Source organism: Vicugna pacos, chromosome 6 (assembly GCF_048564905.1).
Source record: "Vicugna pacos chromosome 6, VicPac4, whole genome shotgun sequence".
NCBI classification, from domain to species: Eukaryota; Metazoa; Chordata; class Mammalia; order Artiodactyla; family Camelidae; genus Vicugna; species Vicugna pacos.
The window spans coordinates 23,751,401-23,770,600 of record NC_132992.1 but is presented as its reverse complement, the minus strand read 5'-3'; the positions used below and the strand labels follow the sequence as shown (position 1 = coordinate 23,770,600).

Sequence of the window (19,200 nt, the reverse complement as noted above, 5' to 3'; positions counted from 1 at the left end):
CTTCCCCTTGCAGCATTTTCCCTTTTTACTAAACCATTCTCACCAATTTATACATATATACACTAATGTCTCCATTCTTTAAAGAAGGAAACAGACTCCATCATCCTCATATTCTTCTCCAGCTACTACCCCATTTTTATACTCCCTTGCACAGCAAAATTTGGGGGGAATTGTAATCTTCTTTAATATCTATTATTTCTTCATGCGTCCCTTCTATTCCATTGAAGCAACTCTGATCACAGTCTCCAGAAACTTCCAATGGCTGTTTCTTAGTCCTGATTTTTATTGACCTTTTGGCTTCTTTTGGCAGAGTTGATGAAGTACTACTTTATGAAATGCTTCTCTTGGCTTCTTCTTTGATGTGTATTCCTTCTCAGTTTGCTTTACTGCTATTCTTCTCATCCTTCTTCCTAAGGCCCAGAAGAAAGTCCTGGAATGTTCCAGTTATCTTGTCTTTCCACAGGTATCTTTAGGTAATAGGTTAAATACTGTTTATAGTCCATGGACTCTCAAATTCATATCCCCACCTCTGGCATTTCACCTGAACTCTAGACTCATAGTTTGTTGCCTGCGTCTTTTGGCTATACTAATCCATTGACATTTTAAATGCAACATAGCCAAAAACAGTTATTGATTTCTGTCACAAACCACACCCCAATATGCAAATGTACCACAGGCTTCTCCGTCTCAGTAAGAGGCATCACCATGCACCCAGTTGATTCAAGCCAAAAAAAAAGAAGTCATCTTTGATCCTTCTTTCCCTACCATTCCCCCACATCTAATGAATAAGCCTATCAATGTTACCACCAAAAATTTTTATATATCTTTAATTTATCACCATTCCCATTATTACCTTATTCCAAACCAGAGTCTTTTAGCTGGACTACTGCAGTTAGACTTTCTGCCCTTATTCTGGCCTTATCACAGTCCATTTTGTTCACAGCAAATTGTCTTTTTTAAAAAGTCAGGTCATGTCACTTAAAATTCTCCAGTGTTTTCTCATTGTCTTAGAATGTGATATAAACTATTTATGCCTACATTATTTGGCCCCTGCCTGCCTCTCCAATCTCGTCTTTTACTTTTCTCCCTCTTACTATGCTACAACCATACTGGCCGTTCTTTGGATCCTTGAACACAATGATCTTGTTCCTGCAATAGGGCCTTTGTGCCAACTAGTCCCTCGGCCTAGAATCTTTCCCCAGATCTTTATATGACTGGCCCCTTGTCATCCAACTTACAGCCTTATAAGGTAACTTTCTTAGACGATCTTCCCTGATCACTGGACTTAAGTAGCCCCTGACCTCCATCCCCCTACCAAGTCACACATTATCATTTCACCTATTTTATTTTTAACACTGATTTTCTTGTTAATTTGTGTATGTCTTTGTCCCGCCTCAAATTGAATGTTAACATCACATGACCAAGGACTTTGTATTATATACCACTAAAATGCTCAAAGTTGTGCTTGGTACATAATAGATACTCTATTTTTTTGTTGTTGACTGAATGAATAAAAGAATAGAAACCTAGACCTCAGGTTGAGGACTTTGCTCCATTTGTATCATTCTCATCTGTAAAATAGTGTATGTGTTGAGGACAGGAGCCCCAAAGACAGTTTTTGACAGAATAAATTGCTATGAGGAGTAATGCCTCAGCCAACTTCACTGTTTCTAGCTGAGCTACTGACCAGTGCAGAGAAGAGAGCAGAAATGCAGAAACAGATTGAAGAGATGGAGAAGAAGCTAAAAGAAATCCAAACTACTCAGCAGGAAAGAGCGGGTGATCAGGTCATTTCTCTTTTTTTCAAAACGTAAAACTAATGCTTATTGAGACCAATTTAAACAATATAAAAATAAAGAAGGTAAAAGTCCTGCCAGAACCCACTCAGAGTTTCTGGTAGTTTCTTAGCTATTAGTAGCAGTAAAGTTGAGCAGGAAAGTAATTTAACAAATGACTTCAAATGGAATTTGTGGCATATAAGTGATGCAATTTATTGACTTCTTAGTTATACACTAAATCACTGTATTGTTACTTCTGACTTTATCTTTTTATTCTAGTCATGAGCCATTAATACGGGATTCGCTGAAGAAATTCAGTGTGTGTGTATATGTGTACCACTACTCAGCTGAGTACAACAGTACCAATTTATACTGCAAACATAAATTACTGGGAAGAACTTTTGCAGTACAGACATTTTATATGGCTAAAGGATGGCTAGGGGAAGAGTATAGTAAAGTTAATTTTGGAGCTAAAGCTTGAAAATAGGTAGCATTTTCTGGATAAGAGGAACACATTGATTTTGTTTATTTAATGTAAACAGCAAGAAGAGAAGATGTCTACAAAGGAGATGACCGAACCGCAAATTGCTTCAGAGTCTCAGGAAATACAAGGAATGGCTCTATCTGGTTCTGTTTGCCCATTAAACTCTTGTGCCAGGTATGACCACATTGGTGGAAGGGATGATGCTTATAGGGGGGCATTTAGAAGCAGCCTTTGACTCTCCAGTGACTTGAAGTCTCCTTGACTTTTTTAGTATCAAGACATGATTTCTACAAGTCTCTGTCACAACATAAGCTTTGATGCTGATGGGGGAGGTTTGGATACTGGCTTTTTTCCATGAAAAAAATACATGTTTCTTATAAAAATTATCAAATATAAAAAATTTTGTAAATGATAAAAACCACTCATTTCTACCACCAAAAGATGACTACTGTTAACATTGGTATATCTCTCCTTATGTGTTGTTTTGGTTCTGTTTTATAAAAATGAAAGTTTACCATTTTGTAATCTGCTTATACTGTTAATGTAACTTAACATCTGCTATCAAATATATTTCCATAACAATTTTAATGATTGAAGTTTCTATCTTAAAGAATTCAGATTGATGGTACTAGAATATTTTCTCTATCTTAGAGTGAAGATTATATTTAATAAAAATCCTCTTGGACTTTTAAGGATTAAATAATTCCTTCTGTGGGTACCAAGAACATTTTTTAACACAAGTTTCTTCACAGGGAAACTTCACTTGCAGAAAATATTTCGCAAGAACAACCTCATTCTAAAAGTGAGTTGTATTTGACAGTCTGATGAAGAACTTGCTGATAACAGATGCGTTATATAACAAGTATAAATACTTTTCTTGATTATGGTGAAAGGAGTTGAAAGAAGGCAGAGGGGGACTAAAGTATTATTGTTTCTTGGAATCATGGAATTCAGTTATAAACATATGATTCAAGATAGGTTATACATTTGAAAGAATATTTTTGTGAAATGACTCATGCTTTAAAATACTTATTTTAAATGTAAAATTAAATTTATACTAACTGCAAAATCATCTTCCACTCTAAGCTAAGCATATCAGTAGTACCCAACAGCCAAGACTGGAAAGTGGTTTTTTTAGAAGAAAGGAGGAAAAAAAAGCTTAAAACTAAAGCTGTTTTATATTAAATTTGTTCTCTTTTCAGAAACACGTTTAAAGTGGTAGAAACATAAATATCCACCTATATAAGTAGTTTAAAAAAATTCAGTTGAATCTAATTAAACCTCTAATTCTAACCATCAATTTATAGGAAATGCAAAGCCTGGAAGAGCATGTGAAGTAAAAATATACTTGGCAAAAAATCCAGCATTGTGTAGTAGACAACCCAGTTTCTAAAACAAAAACTTACTAACGAAAAAAAAAGCCCTATAGAATAAAAGCAATTTAAGAGGCATTTCAACTAGTCACAGTGTATGAATTTACTTTACATTCCTAATTCAAACTTTCTAAAAAGTTTTGAGTATAAAATGTGAAACTTCTGACTGGATATCTGATATTTAGAAATCATTAATTCTATAGATGTGATTGTATTTTCAGGTTATGCTTTTTAAAAAAGGCTCTCTCTGAGGAACATATACTGAAATATTTACAAATACAATGTTACGGTATTTTGTATTTGCTTCAAAATAATCCAGAGTTGGGTTAGGTTTGGGGAGAAGTGGTGGGGAATAAAGATAAAACAAGATTATCCGTGTTTAGATAATTGTTATTAAATGATAACTAGTTTTATATATTTGAAATTATTTATTATAAAAGACAAATAGATTGTCTTTCTGCTTTCAAACAATAAAACTGTTAATTGACCTAGTTGTCCTGAAGAGTTTACTCTTAAGAATGTTAATCTAGGCTCTCTTTCTTGTAGGTTCCAGCGTACCTTTCTCCATTTTTGATGAGTTTCTTCTTTCAGAAAAGAAGACTATCAGGTTTGAGGTTTTTCTGTTTTGTTTTGACACTTAAAGAGTTTTCTCTTATTATAAATGAGTATGAAATGAAGGGTTACTGTTATCTATGTTAAGAGAAAAATTGCTAAATAGAATATATCTTTTTCTAGTCCTTCTGCAGATCCCCCACGGGCTTTAGCCCAACGAAGACCCCTTGCAGTTCTCAAAACTTCAGAAAGCATCACCTCAAATGAGGATGTATCTCCAGATGTTTGTGTAAGGAGCAGTATCCCTAAGTTAATATAAATAAACTATTGGATTGTTTCATTTAATTCTCACAAAGGTTTAGAGTTAAATGAAAATCACTGGCTTGAATTAAGCACCGTTCATTATCAAAGAATGCAAATCAGAACCACAGTGAGATAGTACACACATTAAGACCACTAGGATGGTCTTAATCAAAAAGACAGAAAATAACAAGTGTTGGTGAGGATGTGGAGCAACTAGAACCCTCATACATTGCTGGTGAGAATGTAAAATGATGCAGCCTCTTTGGAAAACAGTTTGGCAGTTTCTCAAAATGCTGAACATAGAGTTACCATGTGATCCAACAACTCCCTCCAAGGTATATATCCAAGAAAATTTAAAACATACCTTCAGCAAAAAAACTAAACATGAATGTTTATAGCAACATTATTCAGAATAGCCAAAAAGTGGAAATAATCTTGACGCATGCATAAACAAAATGTTGTATATCTATATAATGGAGCATTATTCAGTCATAAGAAGGAATGATGTACTGATGCATTTTATAACATTGATGAACTTTGAAAGCACTTAGCTAAAATAAAGCCAAACAAAAGAACATATGTTGTATGATTTCATTTATGTGAAATGTCCACAATAGGCAAATCCCTAAAGACAAAGTAGATTAGGGGTTTCCAGGAGATTATGGAGAGAGTGGATTGGAGAGTGACTACTAATGGGTATGGTATTTCTTTTGGGGGTGATGAAAATGTTCTGGACTTAGACAGTGGATGGTTACACAATCTTGTGAATATACTGAAAACCACTGAAATGCACACTTTGAAAGTGTGAATTTTTAGGTTATGTGAATTATATCTCAAATTAACAATTTGGCAAAGGATTTTGTTCTTTTTATATAAAATATTTTTTTGTGGCAATGAAAGAGTTACGTGGACCAACCAATTTTTTTAGTTATGTTCTATTTTAACTACTATGGACTAGTGACATGATAATACTTAGGGTAAAAAGACTCTGCCTAAACGTTCAAGTCAAAGTAAATAAACGTTATCAGTGACATTTCACTGAAGTTTTAAGGAAGACAGTCATCCCTCTTTTCAAACCAGCATCTGGAAACTTGTGCTGAGATTGAAGAGAATTGAGTGTGTTTAATCTGAAGACTTACAAGGGGAGATGTGATCAGTAGCTATAGTGATTTAAAACAGTGTATTCTCCACATCCTAGGGAATGAGTCATTAGGGGAACTTTTTTAAACATGTTTTTCATTTTGTTTACTTCTTTATTGAAGTACATTTATATCCAGTAAACTGCGCACATATTAATTGTACAGCTAAGTGCATATTTGCATATGCAAGTATCCATGCATTCTTCACCCAGATCAAGATACAGAAATTTTCCAGCAACCCAGAAGAACCTAGGGAGCCATTTATGACCAAAAGTGCTCAGGCCCCATTCCAGCTATAGTGAATTGGAATTTCCAGGGATAAAACCCAAGCATTTGTTTTTATCTTAAATACTTTCCCAGGTAATTCTGATATAGGTAATCCACTGACTGCTATGAAAAGATAATGATGTGGAAGAGTAATTAATTATATATTGTGTTCTGGAGAATACCATCAGAGAATATGAGGAATAGATATGCTGGATTTGGAGGCAGTGGTTCTAGGTTCAGCTGTTCAAAGATGGACTAAATTATTAAAGGAGTAAATCTTGATCTAGTTTTTTTGTCTTAAACCTTTTACTTGAATTTTGATAATAGGTACCTACCAGAATTTTTTCACCTAAAAAAAATCATTTAAAATGTCTAAACTAATAGGACCACAAGTAGTAATTGCATAAAATGTATTCTTACACTACAGACATCTATTTTACTTTAATCTTACGGTTTTTTTAATTTCATTTATTTCTTCTAGATGTATCTCTCACCTCTGCTTATTAATGTTTAGTCAAAAATTCAGAGTATATGTTACGTTGGTAATGATCTAGAAAATTAATATCTAATATCTACAAGGGTTAAATGAAATAGGCACTTTTGTGCACTTCAGGTAAATGTACAAAGTACAGTCTCTCTGAGGGCAGCTAGGCAGTATGTATAAAGAACCTTACTGTTCCATTACCTTTTTAACTTGATAGTTCTACTTTTAGGAATTATTTCTAAGAAAATTAACATATTACTAAAGATTTAAGTCTACAAGGATATTTAAAATAGTTTTATGATAGTAAAAAACAGGAAATAACCTGAAACAGTTGGTCAACTTCTGATAGACCCACAGTGTTACCATCATGTTTTTAAAGAATTTTTAATAGCACAAAAAATATATTAAAAAATATAATGAGAAGGAATGACATAGACTAGCATATATGCTGTAATTTCACTTATTTTAAAACCCCTTTTTAAATGCTGTGCATGTATCCTACCAGATGTATATGGTCACAGCAGTTGTCTCTGGGGAGTTAATTGGAGTGAAGCTGTTGGGGGATCAAGTGCGAGAGGGAGACTTTTTTTCACTATATATCTTTTTAAGCTAGTTGACTTTTAAAAAAAAACTTTAAGAAATAAAATAAAAATTAAATATGTGTCATAGAAGAAGACTTAAAAGCTATGAAGATAGATTATCAGAACATTTTTCTAGGCCAAATGCAGAAGGAAAAGTATTAGTCCTCTAGTTCCTTGGTGAAACTAGTTGGGAAAAAACGTTGTCTAGTATTTTTCCTTTGTGTGGAGAATCCTCACAGTGTATTTTTTGATAAAATATAGTTTGCTGTTTTCACAATACAAAACCTTTTTCCTCAAATGTGGAATATGTGCTTTTTAAAATTGTCTTTCCCTAGAGATTCCGATATGATACTTTTCTACCCTGTGTTAAAAGCCACTTATCTAATATGTGTCTCTTTCAGGAAAAAAGATAGGCATACTCATTGAAATATTTCAGCTAAATTTTACATGGTTTTTATTTCAGGATGAATTTACAGGAATTGAGCCCTTGAGTGAGGATGCTATTATCACAGGTTTCAGGAATGTAACCATTTGTCCTAACCCGGAAGACACTTGTGACTTTGCTAGAGCAGCTCGTTTTGCATCCACTCCTTTTCATGAGGTCATATCCTTGAAGGACCTCCCTTCTGATCCTGAGAGACTGCTGCAGGAAGAAGATCTAGATGTGAAGACCTCAGAGGACCAGCAAACTGCTAGTGGCATTATCTACAATCCAACTCTCAGCATCAAGAAGCTAAGGTGAGTGGTAATTACAAGTTGTACAAAGCAGACTGTTTGAGGGCCCTCTTACTCTGTGTGTGCTTGTCAGTGATAGCAGTCAATTATCAAGCTCTTACTGCCTGCCAGGTACTGTGCTAAGTGCTTTCTGTGACAGTAGAGCTCCCCTAGATAAAGTATCAATGGGATTTAGTAATTAATTGATTTTAATCAATTTAAAGGGTTAGAAGAAATAAATTTTGGTGGTTATGATATCTTTGAGGAAACTCGGCAAAGTGTACCTGATTGGTAGAGAAGAGGCATTTATTTTTCCTTTAATATTGAGTTTCAAATAACGGTAGAATAGTTTGATGCTAATTTCAAATAAGCAATTAGAGATGTATTTTTTAAAAATATCTTTTGGTAGAGAGGTGGAAATGAATAAAGAAGAGCTATGAGGAAATGGCTTAGAGAGCCAGGGACTAAGCCTTGTGATCTATCCATATTTAAAAATCAGCTAATTTAAATAAACTAATTCCAGTTTAAGGAACATCCTTTAATTTGCTAATTTGTGCTTTTAAAACTGTATTTTCAAATTTTTTCCCTAATGAACTTTTTCCACATTTTGTAGCATGTATTCACCTTGAGTAACTTCCTGTTTTCTCTTGACCTTTGCTTATTGAAGAGTAAAAAGTCCAGAGAAGGGATAAAGAGGAAGAAAGTTAATGTCTTCATCAGTTTTTCTCAGTAAGTTAAGAATAAATGTAGAATAGGCATTTGCTATAGATTATGTTAATAAAGCATAAATTTAATGCTTGGCATTACTTGTCAACCAGGGTAGATTAAAGTCACCTAGATTCTGATAATGAATCTATTTTTGTCTCAGGAAAATAATAGACCTTAAAAGTGAGACAGTTGAATGTCAAAATTCTAACAAAGATAAATTGATGTACATTATCCCTATAAGGATTGACTCATTTGTGCTTTTAGCCCAATTATTGAAGATAGCCGTGAAGCCACACACTCATCTGGGTTCTCTGGATCTTCTGCCTCAGTTACAAGCACCTCCTCCATCAAATGTCTTCAAATTCCTGAGAAACTGGAGCTCACTAATGAGACTGCAGGTAGGTTCATATATACCACTTATAAGCAAGCTTCTACATCCATATGCAATGAACACTGATTTATCAGGGCAAATTGAGCTGTATATATTTACAATATAGAAAACTTGCCATAAATTGTGAAATCTCTAGAATAAATGAGTACTAACTAAATTCAGTACCATAAAGACCTGAGATGAGTGTTAGGTTAGCAGTGTTGATCATGCAGTCTTGGGGCTTTTTTTTCCCCCTTTTCTGTTATAATACCCATTTTAAGTTTTTTGGATAATTTTTTTTAACTTTTTCCCCAGACAACCCTGCTCAGTCACCCTGGTGTTCACAGTATCGCAGACAACTGCTAAAATCTATACCAGAGCTGAGTGCCTCTGCAGAGTTTTTTGTGGAAGATAGACCAATGCCTAATTTGGAAATAGAGAAGGAAATTGAATTAGGTAAGTATCATTGAATGCATGTCCTTTTGTCTATGACAGTATACAAATAAGTGATTATTTGTACTTGAACTTGATGCTTAAGCACAATCAATATTTCTAGAATGAAAGAAAAAGCATTATAGAAGTTAAGACATTGATAATTTCATGTCACAGTAATAATAGGAATTCTTTCTTCCCCTCTTTCAGTTTTTAACAAATGATTTAGAAAATTATTCTAGATGCTACTAACTGGCAAATATAAAATGCCTTTAGCCCTTAAACCAGGGAGTAAAAGCTCGGGGGCTATACATATGCACAGTGATTTTAAATGTAATCAAACCTTCTCAACAGATAATGAGGATTATTGCATTAGACAAGAATACCTCATATGTGAAGATTACAAATTATTCTGGGTGACGCCAAGAAACTCTGCAGAGTTAACCATAATAAAGGTGGGACTGATTCTTTGTCATTTCAATTACTTTGTAAATAATATGGGTTGCAACAGTAACTGTGGCCTCATGGTCCCATCAGATCCTTCTAATAGTGTATGAGCTTCCTTATAGGAAGGTCAGTAATGCATCAAGAAGTCACTCATCATTGTATGTCAAGATCAGATATAAAAAATAAGAGGGTATTGTGTAATTCTCTTGACATATCCAAATATGTTAGGTGTTCTATCAATTTTATCTTTTTGAGGACATCTCTCCTGAAATTTTCAGTCATGCTCCAATCTGGACAATTACATTCTAGGCTTCACACGCACGCGCACACCCAACTATATTACCTTGAAATTTCTATTCACCATCATCCCAGGGATTCATATTACTTCTTTTTTTATGTTGGATGCCCAGTTACATTGGATCCCATTTTTTCTTCTTTCTTGGTTTAAGTCCTCATATTTTAGTAGCTTCCTGAGAAAGGATGCATAGGATGTAAATTTTTTGAAACCTTGCATGTCAGAAAACTTCTTATTCCACATCTTTACTTGATTGGTAGTTTGGCTGGATATTAGAATTCTAAGTTCAGAACTTTTTTCCTTAGAATTTTGAAGAACTCCATTAGCTTTTGGCTTCTAACCTTGCATTTAAAATCTTTTGCCATTCCCTATGGGATTTTTTTCCCCTTCTCTTTCTGGGTCCTTTTAGGATCTTATGTTTGTCCCCAGTATTATGAAATTTCACAATTACATGCTTTGGTAAAAGCCTGTTGTTACCCGTATGTTAGGCACTGAATGACCATTTCGATCTGGAGACTCCTTCAGTTCTGAGAAATTATCTTCAAAGAAAAAAGTATTTCTTCCCCCTCAGTCTTCTCTGTTCTCTCCTTCTAGAATTCCTTTTATTAGGATTTGGGGTCTCCTGGACAGATCCTTTAAAAATCTTGTCTTTTTTTCTCCTATTTTCTCTTTGTCTTTTTACTTTCCTTTCTGGAATGTTTTGTCAACTTTATTTTCAATCTTTTTACTACGTTTTTAAATTTCTTTTATCATGTATTTAATTTGTAAGAGCTTTTTTATTCTAAAAATTTTCTTCTTTATAGCATTCTGCTCTTCATTTCAAAGATTAAATATTTCTTATCTCTGGTTATATTAGTGATGCTTTAATTTTTTTTCCCCCCAGCATCATCTATTTCCTTTCTCTGTTTTGATCTCTGTCTTTCATATTAAAGGCTTTCTTTAAGTCTTGGCTATCTCTTCATATTTAGAGAGATGGACTGGATTCAAAAAGCCAGTTGAAAGCTCTATGTATATGGAGGGACCTTGACAACTATAGGCCTCACTGTACAATGATCTCACTTGGCCATTTTGTTGGAAAATCCCCAATCTTTAGGTATTTTTCTCTTGAGCTTATCAGATTCCTCAGAGAAAACTCTTGGTTTCCTGCCTGGAGCATATAATCCTGGCTGCTAGCCTCCTGAAAGCTGAGTGAGGAAATTAGTCTGGAGAGTAGAGGGGCGGGAAGGTACATCTTAACATTTGATATGTAGTAAATTTTTCCTCTTTTCCATATGATATTCCCACTGTCAACAGTGCCTAGGGTCTTCTAGTCCAGGGCCCTTCTGTTTTTTTATTCTCTAGGAATAAACTCCTGGTTTTCTAGAATGAGAGAGAGATAATTGCTAGGCTGTGCAACAGGAGCAGGAAGCAGAATCTGGGGTCTAACTTCCTTTTCAGTATAGTTCAGCCACTCCTGTTTAGCTCTATAGGTAATTAGTGCCACCAGTTTTATATTATTGGGGGATGGTCTTGTAAAAATTCAGTTGCTCTCAGCTTTCTCTACTGCTAAAATCAGCTTTTTTGGGTCTGCTAAGTGGGTTGTTACCTCTCACTGTCCTTTTTCTGGCTTCCAAAATTTGTTGCTGCTGTGTTCTTTACTGTAGATTTATGCCTTTTAAAATATCCCTTTACTATTATTTCTGTTTGGATATAAGAAGAGCTGAAGGGAATGTTTTCAATCTGCCAGATTCTAATTGCTCTTATTTTTAAAATATATTTTCTTATAGGTATCGTCTCAACCTGTTCCATGGGACTTTTATATCAACCTCAAGTTAAAGGAACGTTTAAATGAGGAGTGTGATAATTTTTGCAGCTGTTACGAATACCAAGATGGCTGTATCGTTTGGCACCAGTATATAAACTGCTTCACCCTTCAGGTTTGCAATAATATGAAAATATATCCCTTAAAGTCCCCAAGTAGAGAGATTTGTGCTCCACTTAGCAAAGGAATTTAGTACAGAATTCCTGTTAATCTTCTAGAAATAGACCAATTAATTATAAGTTAAAAGCACTGATTATTTTCTTTTCCCAAGTTATTTTGACCAAGAAACTCTTCTATTTATTATGTCAATTTCAAACACAGGCAAAAGTAGACAGAATTGTGCAATGACCTGGTCATCTCATGATTATCACCAGTTCATGGCCACTCTTGTTTTAAATTCCTGGTCTGATAATTCCAACATCCCTGCCATGTCTGGCTTTGATGCTTGTTTTGTCTCTTCAGATTGCATTTTTTGCCTCTTAGTATGTCTTGTGATTTTTTCCTGATAGCCATACATGACACAGTGTATAAAAGGAACTGCTGTAAATAGGCCTTTAGTAATGTGATAAGGTGTGAAGGGGGGCAAAGTTGTATAGTGCTACCATGTATATCATTTTTTATCCTGAGCCTATGACTTTGGACTGTGAACTTCACAAGTTTCTCAGTTTACCACTCACTCTTAGGTGGGACAGGATGGTTAGGGTGGGCTGGAATTGGGTATTTCCCTTCCTCTGGTCAGGTTAGACTCTGATAATACCCTAGCAGGTTAGACTCTGGTTAATTAGTTTCCCCTGAAGGCAGACCTTGTTAAGAAGAACAGAGTGCTCTGGCTTGTTTCAGATGGTTCCTTTTCCCCTCCCCATGCCAGAAGCAAGAGGGGAGTTTTTCTACAATATATATTGTGAGAACCTAGTCTGGCTCCTAGAGGTAAAATTCACAGAAGTGTGAGGGGCCCCTATGCTTACAGATTCTAGAAGAGTCATTGATTTCTCAGTTCAGCTTTTTACTTGTTAGGACAGAGTGGCAACTTCCAAACTCCTTACATGAGGAATGGAAACCAGAGGTCTATTTTTGCCACTTTTGTTTTATCTATACTAACCCCTTGGATTATTTTTAAAAACCTAAACACAATATATCATTTTATTCTTTGGAATGTCCTTAAGAAGATTTTGCTGCCCCCTTTATTTTTTCTTAAAACACCTTTATTGTGGTATATTTCCTGTACAGTAAACTACACATATTTCAGATGTACAATTTGATGAATTTTGATAGATACATGCACCAATGAAACCACCACCACAATCATGATAGCTAACATTTCCATTATTCCCCAAGAGGTCCAGTTTTTGAATTCCCAATTTATTCCTTCCAACTCTTTTTACCTCCTGGTAACCATTAGTTTGTTCTCTATGTCTGTGAGTCTATTTCTGTTTTGAAGATAAGTTCATTTGTATCCTTTTTTTTAGATTCCACGTACAAGTGATATCATATGGCATTTTTCTTTCTCTTTCTGGCTTACTTCACTTAGAATGACTATCTCCAGGTCCATCCATGTTGCTGCAAATGAATGACATTATTTTATTCTTTTTTATGGTTGAGTGTATATATATATATATATATATATATATATATATATATATATATACCACAACTTCTTTTTTTGGTGGGGGGTGGGTGTGGAGGTAATTAGGTTTATTTATTTTTTGAGGAAGTACTGGGGATTGAACCCAGGACCTTGTGTATGCTAAGCATGCACTCTACCACTTGAGCTGTACCCTCCCCTCTATACCACAACTTCTTTATCCATTCATCTGTCAATGGACATTAAGGTTGCTTCCATGTCTTGGCTATTGTAAATAGTGCTGCTGTGAACATTGGGATGCACCTTTATTTTCAAATTAGAGTTTCCTCTGGATATATGCCCAGGAGTGGGATGCTGGATTATAGGGTAAATCTATTTTCAGGTTTTTAAGGAACCTCCATCCTGTCCTCCACAGGGGCTGCATCAGTTTACATCTCCACCAACAGTGTAGAAGTGTTCCTTTTTCTCCACACCCTCTCTAGCATTTATCATTTTTAGACTTTTTGATGATGGCCATTCTGACTGGTCTGAGGTAATATTTCATTGTAGTTTTGATTTGTATTTCTCTAACAATTAGTGATGCTGAGCATCTTTTCATGTGCTTGTTGGCCATCTGTATGTCTTCGGAGAGATGTCTGTTTAGGTCTTCTGTCCATTTTTTGATTGGATTGCTTTTTTTTTTCTTTTTTTTATATATGAAGTGTATGAGCTGTTTGTATGTTTTGGAAATTAGTCTGTTGTCAGTTGCATCATTTACAAATATTTTCTCCCATTCTGTAGGTTGTCTTTTTGTTTTGTTGATGATATCCTTAACTGTACAAAAGCTTTTAAGTTTAATTAGAACCCATTTGTTTATTTTTGCTTTTATTTCCATTATTCCAGGAGTTGGTTCAAAAAATATATTGCTGTGATTTATGCCCAAGAGTGTTCTGTCTGTATTTTCCTCTAGGAGTTTTATAGTGTCTGTTCTTATATTTATGTCTTTAATCTGTTTTGAGTTTATTTTTGTATATGATGCTAGAGAATGTTCTAATTTCAGTCTTTTATCTGTCCAGTTTTCCCAGCACCACTTGTTGAAGAGACTGTCTTCTCCATTGTATATTCTTGCCTCCTTTGTCGTAGATTAATTGACCATAAATGTGTTGGCTTATTTCTGGACTTTCTATCCTGTTCCATTGATCTTTGTGTCTGTTTTGGTGCCAGTAACCATACAGTTTTGATTACTATTTTCAGTTTGGGTTTTTTTTTGGGTTTTTTGGGGTTTTTTTGGTTTTTTGGTTTTTTTTTGGTTTTCTTTTTAGTGTTTCTGAGGTTTTTTACTTCTCATCTCTTTTTTTAAATTGAAGCATAGTTGATAAACCATGTCATTTTAATTTCAGGTGTGCAATATATAGTGATGGTTTTGATGCATATTTTGATGGTAATATGAATTCTCCAAAATGGTTGGAATCAAGGGTATTTTAAAACTACCATTTATAGAGCCCCTATTATGGGCCAGGCTCACTCTTGATGCTCTTCATCTATTATTTCAATAAATCCTTACAATCTTAAAGGAGAGCAGCATTGCTAAAAATGGGACAAAAATCCTACCTACAAAGGAGCTCACATTCTAATGGAGAACAACACTGAAGAGTGCAGAGCAGCAGTAGGCAAGGTATTAAGTGTAAGTACAGTCACCCCAACTTAAAAAAAAGTGTTCTGTCTTTCTATTTCCAGGATCTTCTTCAACACAGTGAATTTATTACCCATGAAATGACAGTGTTGATCATTTATAACCTTTTGACAATAGTAGAGAAACTACACAAAGCAGAAATAGTCCATGGTGACTTGAGTCCAAGGAGCCTGATTCTTAGAAACAGGTTGGTCCTTTTCATTCTCTTATAATTCTGTCGGCTTTGTCTTAAAACTTGGATAGTTGCTATTTTCTTTTGCTTTTTGATAAATGCCATATTAATGAACACAGTATGTTGAGAATATTTGCTACCTAAATGTCAATAGTCACTGGGAATAGTTTAAGAGAATTCAAAGGAAAAAAAATACGTTGATGAAATAATTCAGAAAAAAAGAATTAACCACCCTATTGTGATGATTCCTATCAAGAAGAGATATAAAATTTGAATATTTGGGGAAATGTGAAGTAGATTATCTAGTCTTTCTTTGTGTGGGGCCAGTGCAGAACTAGTGAGGATAACTAGCTGTCCTTAGCAAAACCAAGGCACCACTCAGTTTCAAAGCCCAAAGCTTAAGTCATACCAAATTGAGATCATTGCCAAGAGAAGCAGGTGAAACCAGAATGCAAATGCAAACCATGCCAAGAAAGGGGGCTTAGTGTTCAAATTAAATCCAATTTAGCCATCACATTCAAGGGGTGAGCAGGAAATAAGAAATGAAGACTACTAAGAACTCAGAAAATATAGAAAATACTGAGGCATAAACAAGGCAAAAAAGGTTGACAGTTTTGTTTTATGAAAAGTACTAGAGGACCAGTACACCCTTCTAGTGATCGTTGGTCTCGTGGTATTTGAGTAAAGCAGTCTGGTTTAAAAATTCTTTGTCGGCCCCAACCGTTTGTCTTGAGTGAGCAGTTAGTTAACTGTCTCTCTGAGGTCACTGGTGTACACTAAAAGCTGGAATCATTTTTAACATTTCTCCTGATTAATTATTCTGTAAGAGGAAACTGAATTAGACTCTAAATCATAGTTGGCATAGAAATTAAAAGAATCCTCAATGTATTCCTGCAGTTAAAACCAAAAGAACTAGAGCATCTTACCTTCTTTCCTAAGATGGCAGAGTCCTAAAGACCTCCCCAGGCATTTCTCATCCACGGTACCTTAGGTACTTTAGATGAGGTAATTCTTTGTGTAGGTCTGGTCCAAGCATTTCAGGTTGTTTTATATCTCTATGCCTCCATAACTACCCCCTGCCCAGTTAAATACAAGTTATAGTCTCCTAGCCATTGTGATCACCAAAAATCTCCCCATATGTTTCCAAATGTGAGAACCCCTGGTGTAGTTTTTGTTTTCCTTCTGTTTCACAACACTGAAATTTCAGAGGATAGTGCTCGAGTTCTCAGGACTTTGTATGGAAATTGTAAGCAAAGAGATTTTCTGAGCCTTTTTAGCATTGGGCATTTGTGCGCTATGTATTCACATACCCTTCTCACAGTCACTGGAGGACTCCAGGAAAACACATAGTGTTATAAAGACATTGCCTTTTACTTTGTCACAACTTTTCAAATTTGATAAGGAATTTAATAGAGAGTCACAAGGAATTGAAAGAGCCTTTTGAAGTCATTTAATGTGTGTGTTTGTGTGTAAGTGTGTATGTATAAAATGAGATCCAAAAAGGTGGAATGTTTTGCCCATGGTAACAGTGAATGGCCAGTTAGAGAGTTAAGAGAACTTTCTGCTTCTTTTTATTAAATCTAAGAAATATTTTTCCTGCCTCTCCCAAGTTTTAAAAATATTTGGGAATTACAGGTTTATAATGGCTAAAAAAAGTTGCATCCTATAGTAAGGAAAACTGGGAGCAATTGTGAATTTTAAAGGAAAATAGATGATACTGTGCTGTAAAGTATATGTAATGGGATTAATCAAAGCCTGCATTTAGGAATATAGGACCTGCCACCAAATCAATCAGGGATTTGAAAGAACTGAGAAAAAGTAGGGAAACAAAAGGAACACAGAAAAATAATCCATTCTTTTTTCACATAAATAGTTCCTATGTCTCTTTCGAAAGGAGTTTTATTGCAGACTAGGTAAACCCAAGGAAAATTAATCAATAGTGAATTAGTGCTATAAAGTTGTTTTTTGTTTTTTGTGGGTTTTTTTTAAGGAAATAAAGGTTGGAATTACACATGATGTTAGTTTAATATAAACTGGAGAGTTTACAATATTTTGTAAAGGTGTCACTTTACAAAAAAAAAAAAGCCTTATGTTGTTTTCAGTTACATTCGGGGAAGGAGGAATCTGAATGATGCTTGGAAAGCCTAATCTACAATACTAAACAAGAAATGCTATGGCACCTATAAAAGCTTAATTTCCTTCATCATAACTCTTGTCAGTGTATAAATCATGGCTATTTTATGTGTTAGTATGTACATTGTAAGGCAGAGGCCTACACTCTACTTCCAGTACTTACTTTATATAATATGGAAACTTATCAGTGTTCTGTGGTGGCCATACACTATGGTTTAGAGATTTAGTTTGTGTCACTAAACTAATCAGATTTTCCCCAGTTGGATGGACCCTGCCACTGCTCTTACAGGTGCATTTTCAGAACTAACCACTGGAGGGAGCTGTTGGCATAGCTAAGACACACCTGCAGTACCTCCTTTTTTTTCTTTTTCTTTTTTTTTAAAGACCAGCTATGCAGCTTCTTTCATGGCCTGTTTTTATTATCTCTTTCTCTTAAATATGGGCTTAGAATCCACGATCCCTATGATTGTAATAAGAACAATGAAGCTTTGAAGATTGTGGACTTTTCCTACAGTGTGGACCTTAGGGCACAGCTGGACGTTTTTAACCTCAGCGGCTTTCGGACTGTACAGATCCTGGAAGGACAAAAGATCCTGGCTAACTGTTCTTCTCCCTACCAGGTAAGTGTAAAACAAGCCTGAGCAAATATGGAGAGGGTTTCTTAATTTCTTTCTTACCTAGATAAGCCATGAAAGCTAAATGTTTACTGATATTGTCTCTCCTGGAACAGATGACCTAGTTTTCAAATATCACCAAGTCAAGTGAAATGTACCATTTTTCTGTTACAACACTGAAGAATATACATATACACGTGCAGACACATGACTCACTCAGTAACCTAAGTGTCAGCACTATTTTCTCTACCACTTATCAGTGTGGTCTCTTGTAAATCATTTTCTGCGATCTTCTCTGTAAAATAAAGGTAATAATCTGCTCTGTGTACATCAAAATTCTTGTGAGGATTAAATGAAATGATGTATATAAAAAGAACATTAGGACAAATGGAAAATGTTTTATATGGTGGCATTATATGCAAAAATCCCTTCTGACTCAGCTCTGGATATATGGCATTTGCTGATTGAATATGTAGCATAAGCCTGAACTAGTCATGTGGACCACATTTAGAGCTCAGCTGAAGCCCATGCAAATTCAGTAGGTGTGCAGATTTGTATTTGACAGTCCAGATATTTTTGTCATCTTTTGTTCTTAAGGATGATTCCTAGAGTTGGCTCTACTAATCACTTCTTTGGGGAGTTTCTTCCTTTACTATAAGGGTAAGGAAGAGTCAATAGTATGTCATAAAATAAACTTAGCTAAGCACTATAGTACCCGTCAACTTCTTAAATAAATTGCCATGATAGTAGCAGAGAATTATTTTAGCTGATGGTGCTTTTTATGATTTCAGGTAGATCTGTTTGGTATAGCAGATTTAGCACATTTACTATTGTTCAAGGAACACCTACAGGTCCTCTGGGATGGGTCCCTCTGGAGACTTAGCCAAAATATTTCTGAGTAAGTATTGGTGATTTCAGGGTCTTTTCCTGTCCAAATAATTTCCTCTTTATTTTGGGTGCTCTCTCTGCTTTGACAGTCTTCGTTTCTTAGTCCATATGCTGTGATTTCATTAATTTTAACCAGTTTTCATTGGAGTATCAGTGGAGCACCTAGTGCAGGACAAAGGAATTGCTAATTAAAAATAGGAATCAGGCTATTCAGACTTCAGGACATCATTCTGGACCTAGCTGTATCATAAACATACAGACTGTGACTATAGTATGGAAGCCTCTCAATTTTGAAGTGTTAATAGAAACATTTTGTGAGAATAATTTTCTAATCAATTGGTACTAGTCTTATACCCCTTTTTAATAGCTATTATCAAAAGCTAATAAGCATCTCTTGAAGAGAGTTAACTT

At 35.0% G+C, this 19,200-nt stretch overlaps 1 protein-coding gene across 1 annotated transcript in view; it reads left to right on the top strand.

Annotated features, from left to right (window-relative positions):
• The window catches only part of BUB1B (BUB1 mitotic checkpoint serine/threonine kinase B), a 43,884-nt gene that overhangs the window by 22,912 nt on the left and 1,772 nt on the right, over positions 1 to 19,200 (top strand). The window contains exons 10-22 of the mRNA XM_006201638.4: positions 1,675 to 1,787; positions 2,321 to 2,436; positions 3,015 to 3,064; positions 4,182 to 4,242; positions 4,371 to 4,476; positions 7,425 to 7,699; positions 8,648 to 8,781; positions 9,069 to 9,209; positions 9,540 to 9,640; positions 11,694 to 11,843; positions 15,027 to 15,169; positions 17,736 to 17,907; positions 18,693 to 18,799. Coding sequence (XP_006201700.2) covers positions 1,675 to 1,787; positions 2,321 to 2,436; positions 3,015 to 3,064; positions 4,182 to 4,242; positions 4,371 to 4,476; positions 7,425 to 7,699; positions 8,648 to 8,781; positions 9,069 to 9,209; positions 9,540 to 9,640; positions 11,694 to 11,843; positions 15,027 to 15,169; positions 17,736 to 17,907; positions 18,693 to 18,799 — 1,669 coding nt within the window. The remainder of the gene's footprint in view (positions 1 to 1,674; positions 1,788 to 2,320; positions 2,437 to 3,014; positions 3,065 to 4,181; positions 4,243 to 4,370; positions 4,477 to 7,424; positions 7,700 to 8,647; positions 8,782 to 9,068; positions 9,210 to 9,539; positions 9,641 to 11,693; positions 11,844 to 15,026; positions 15,170 to 17,735; positions 17,908 to 18,692; positions 18,800 to 19,200) is intronic.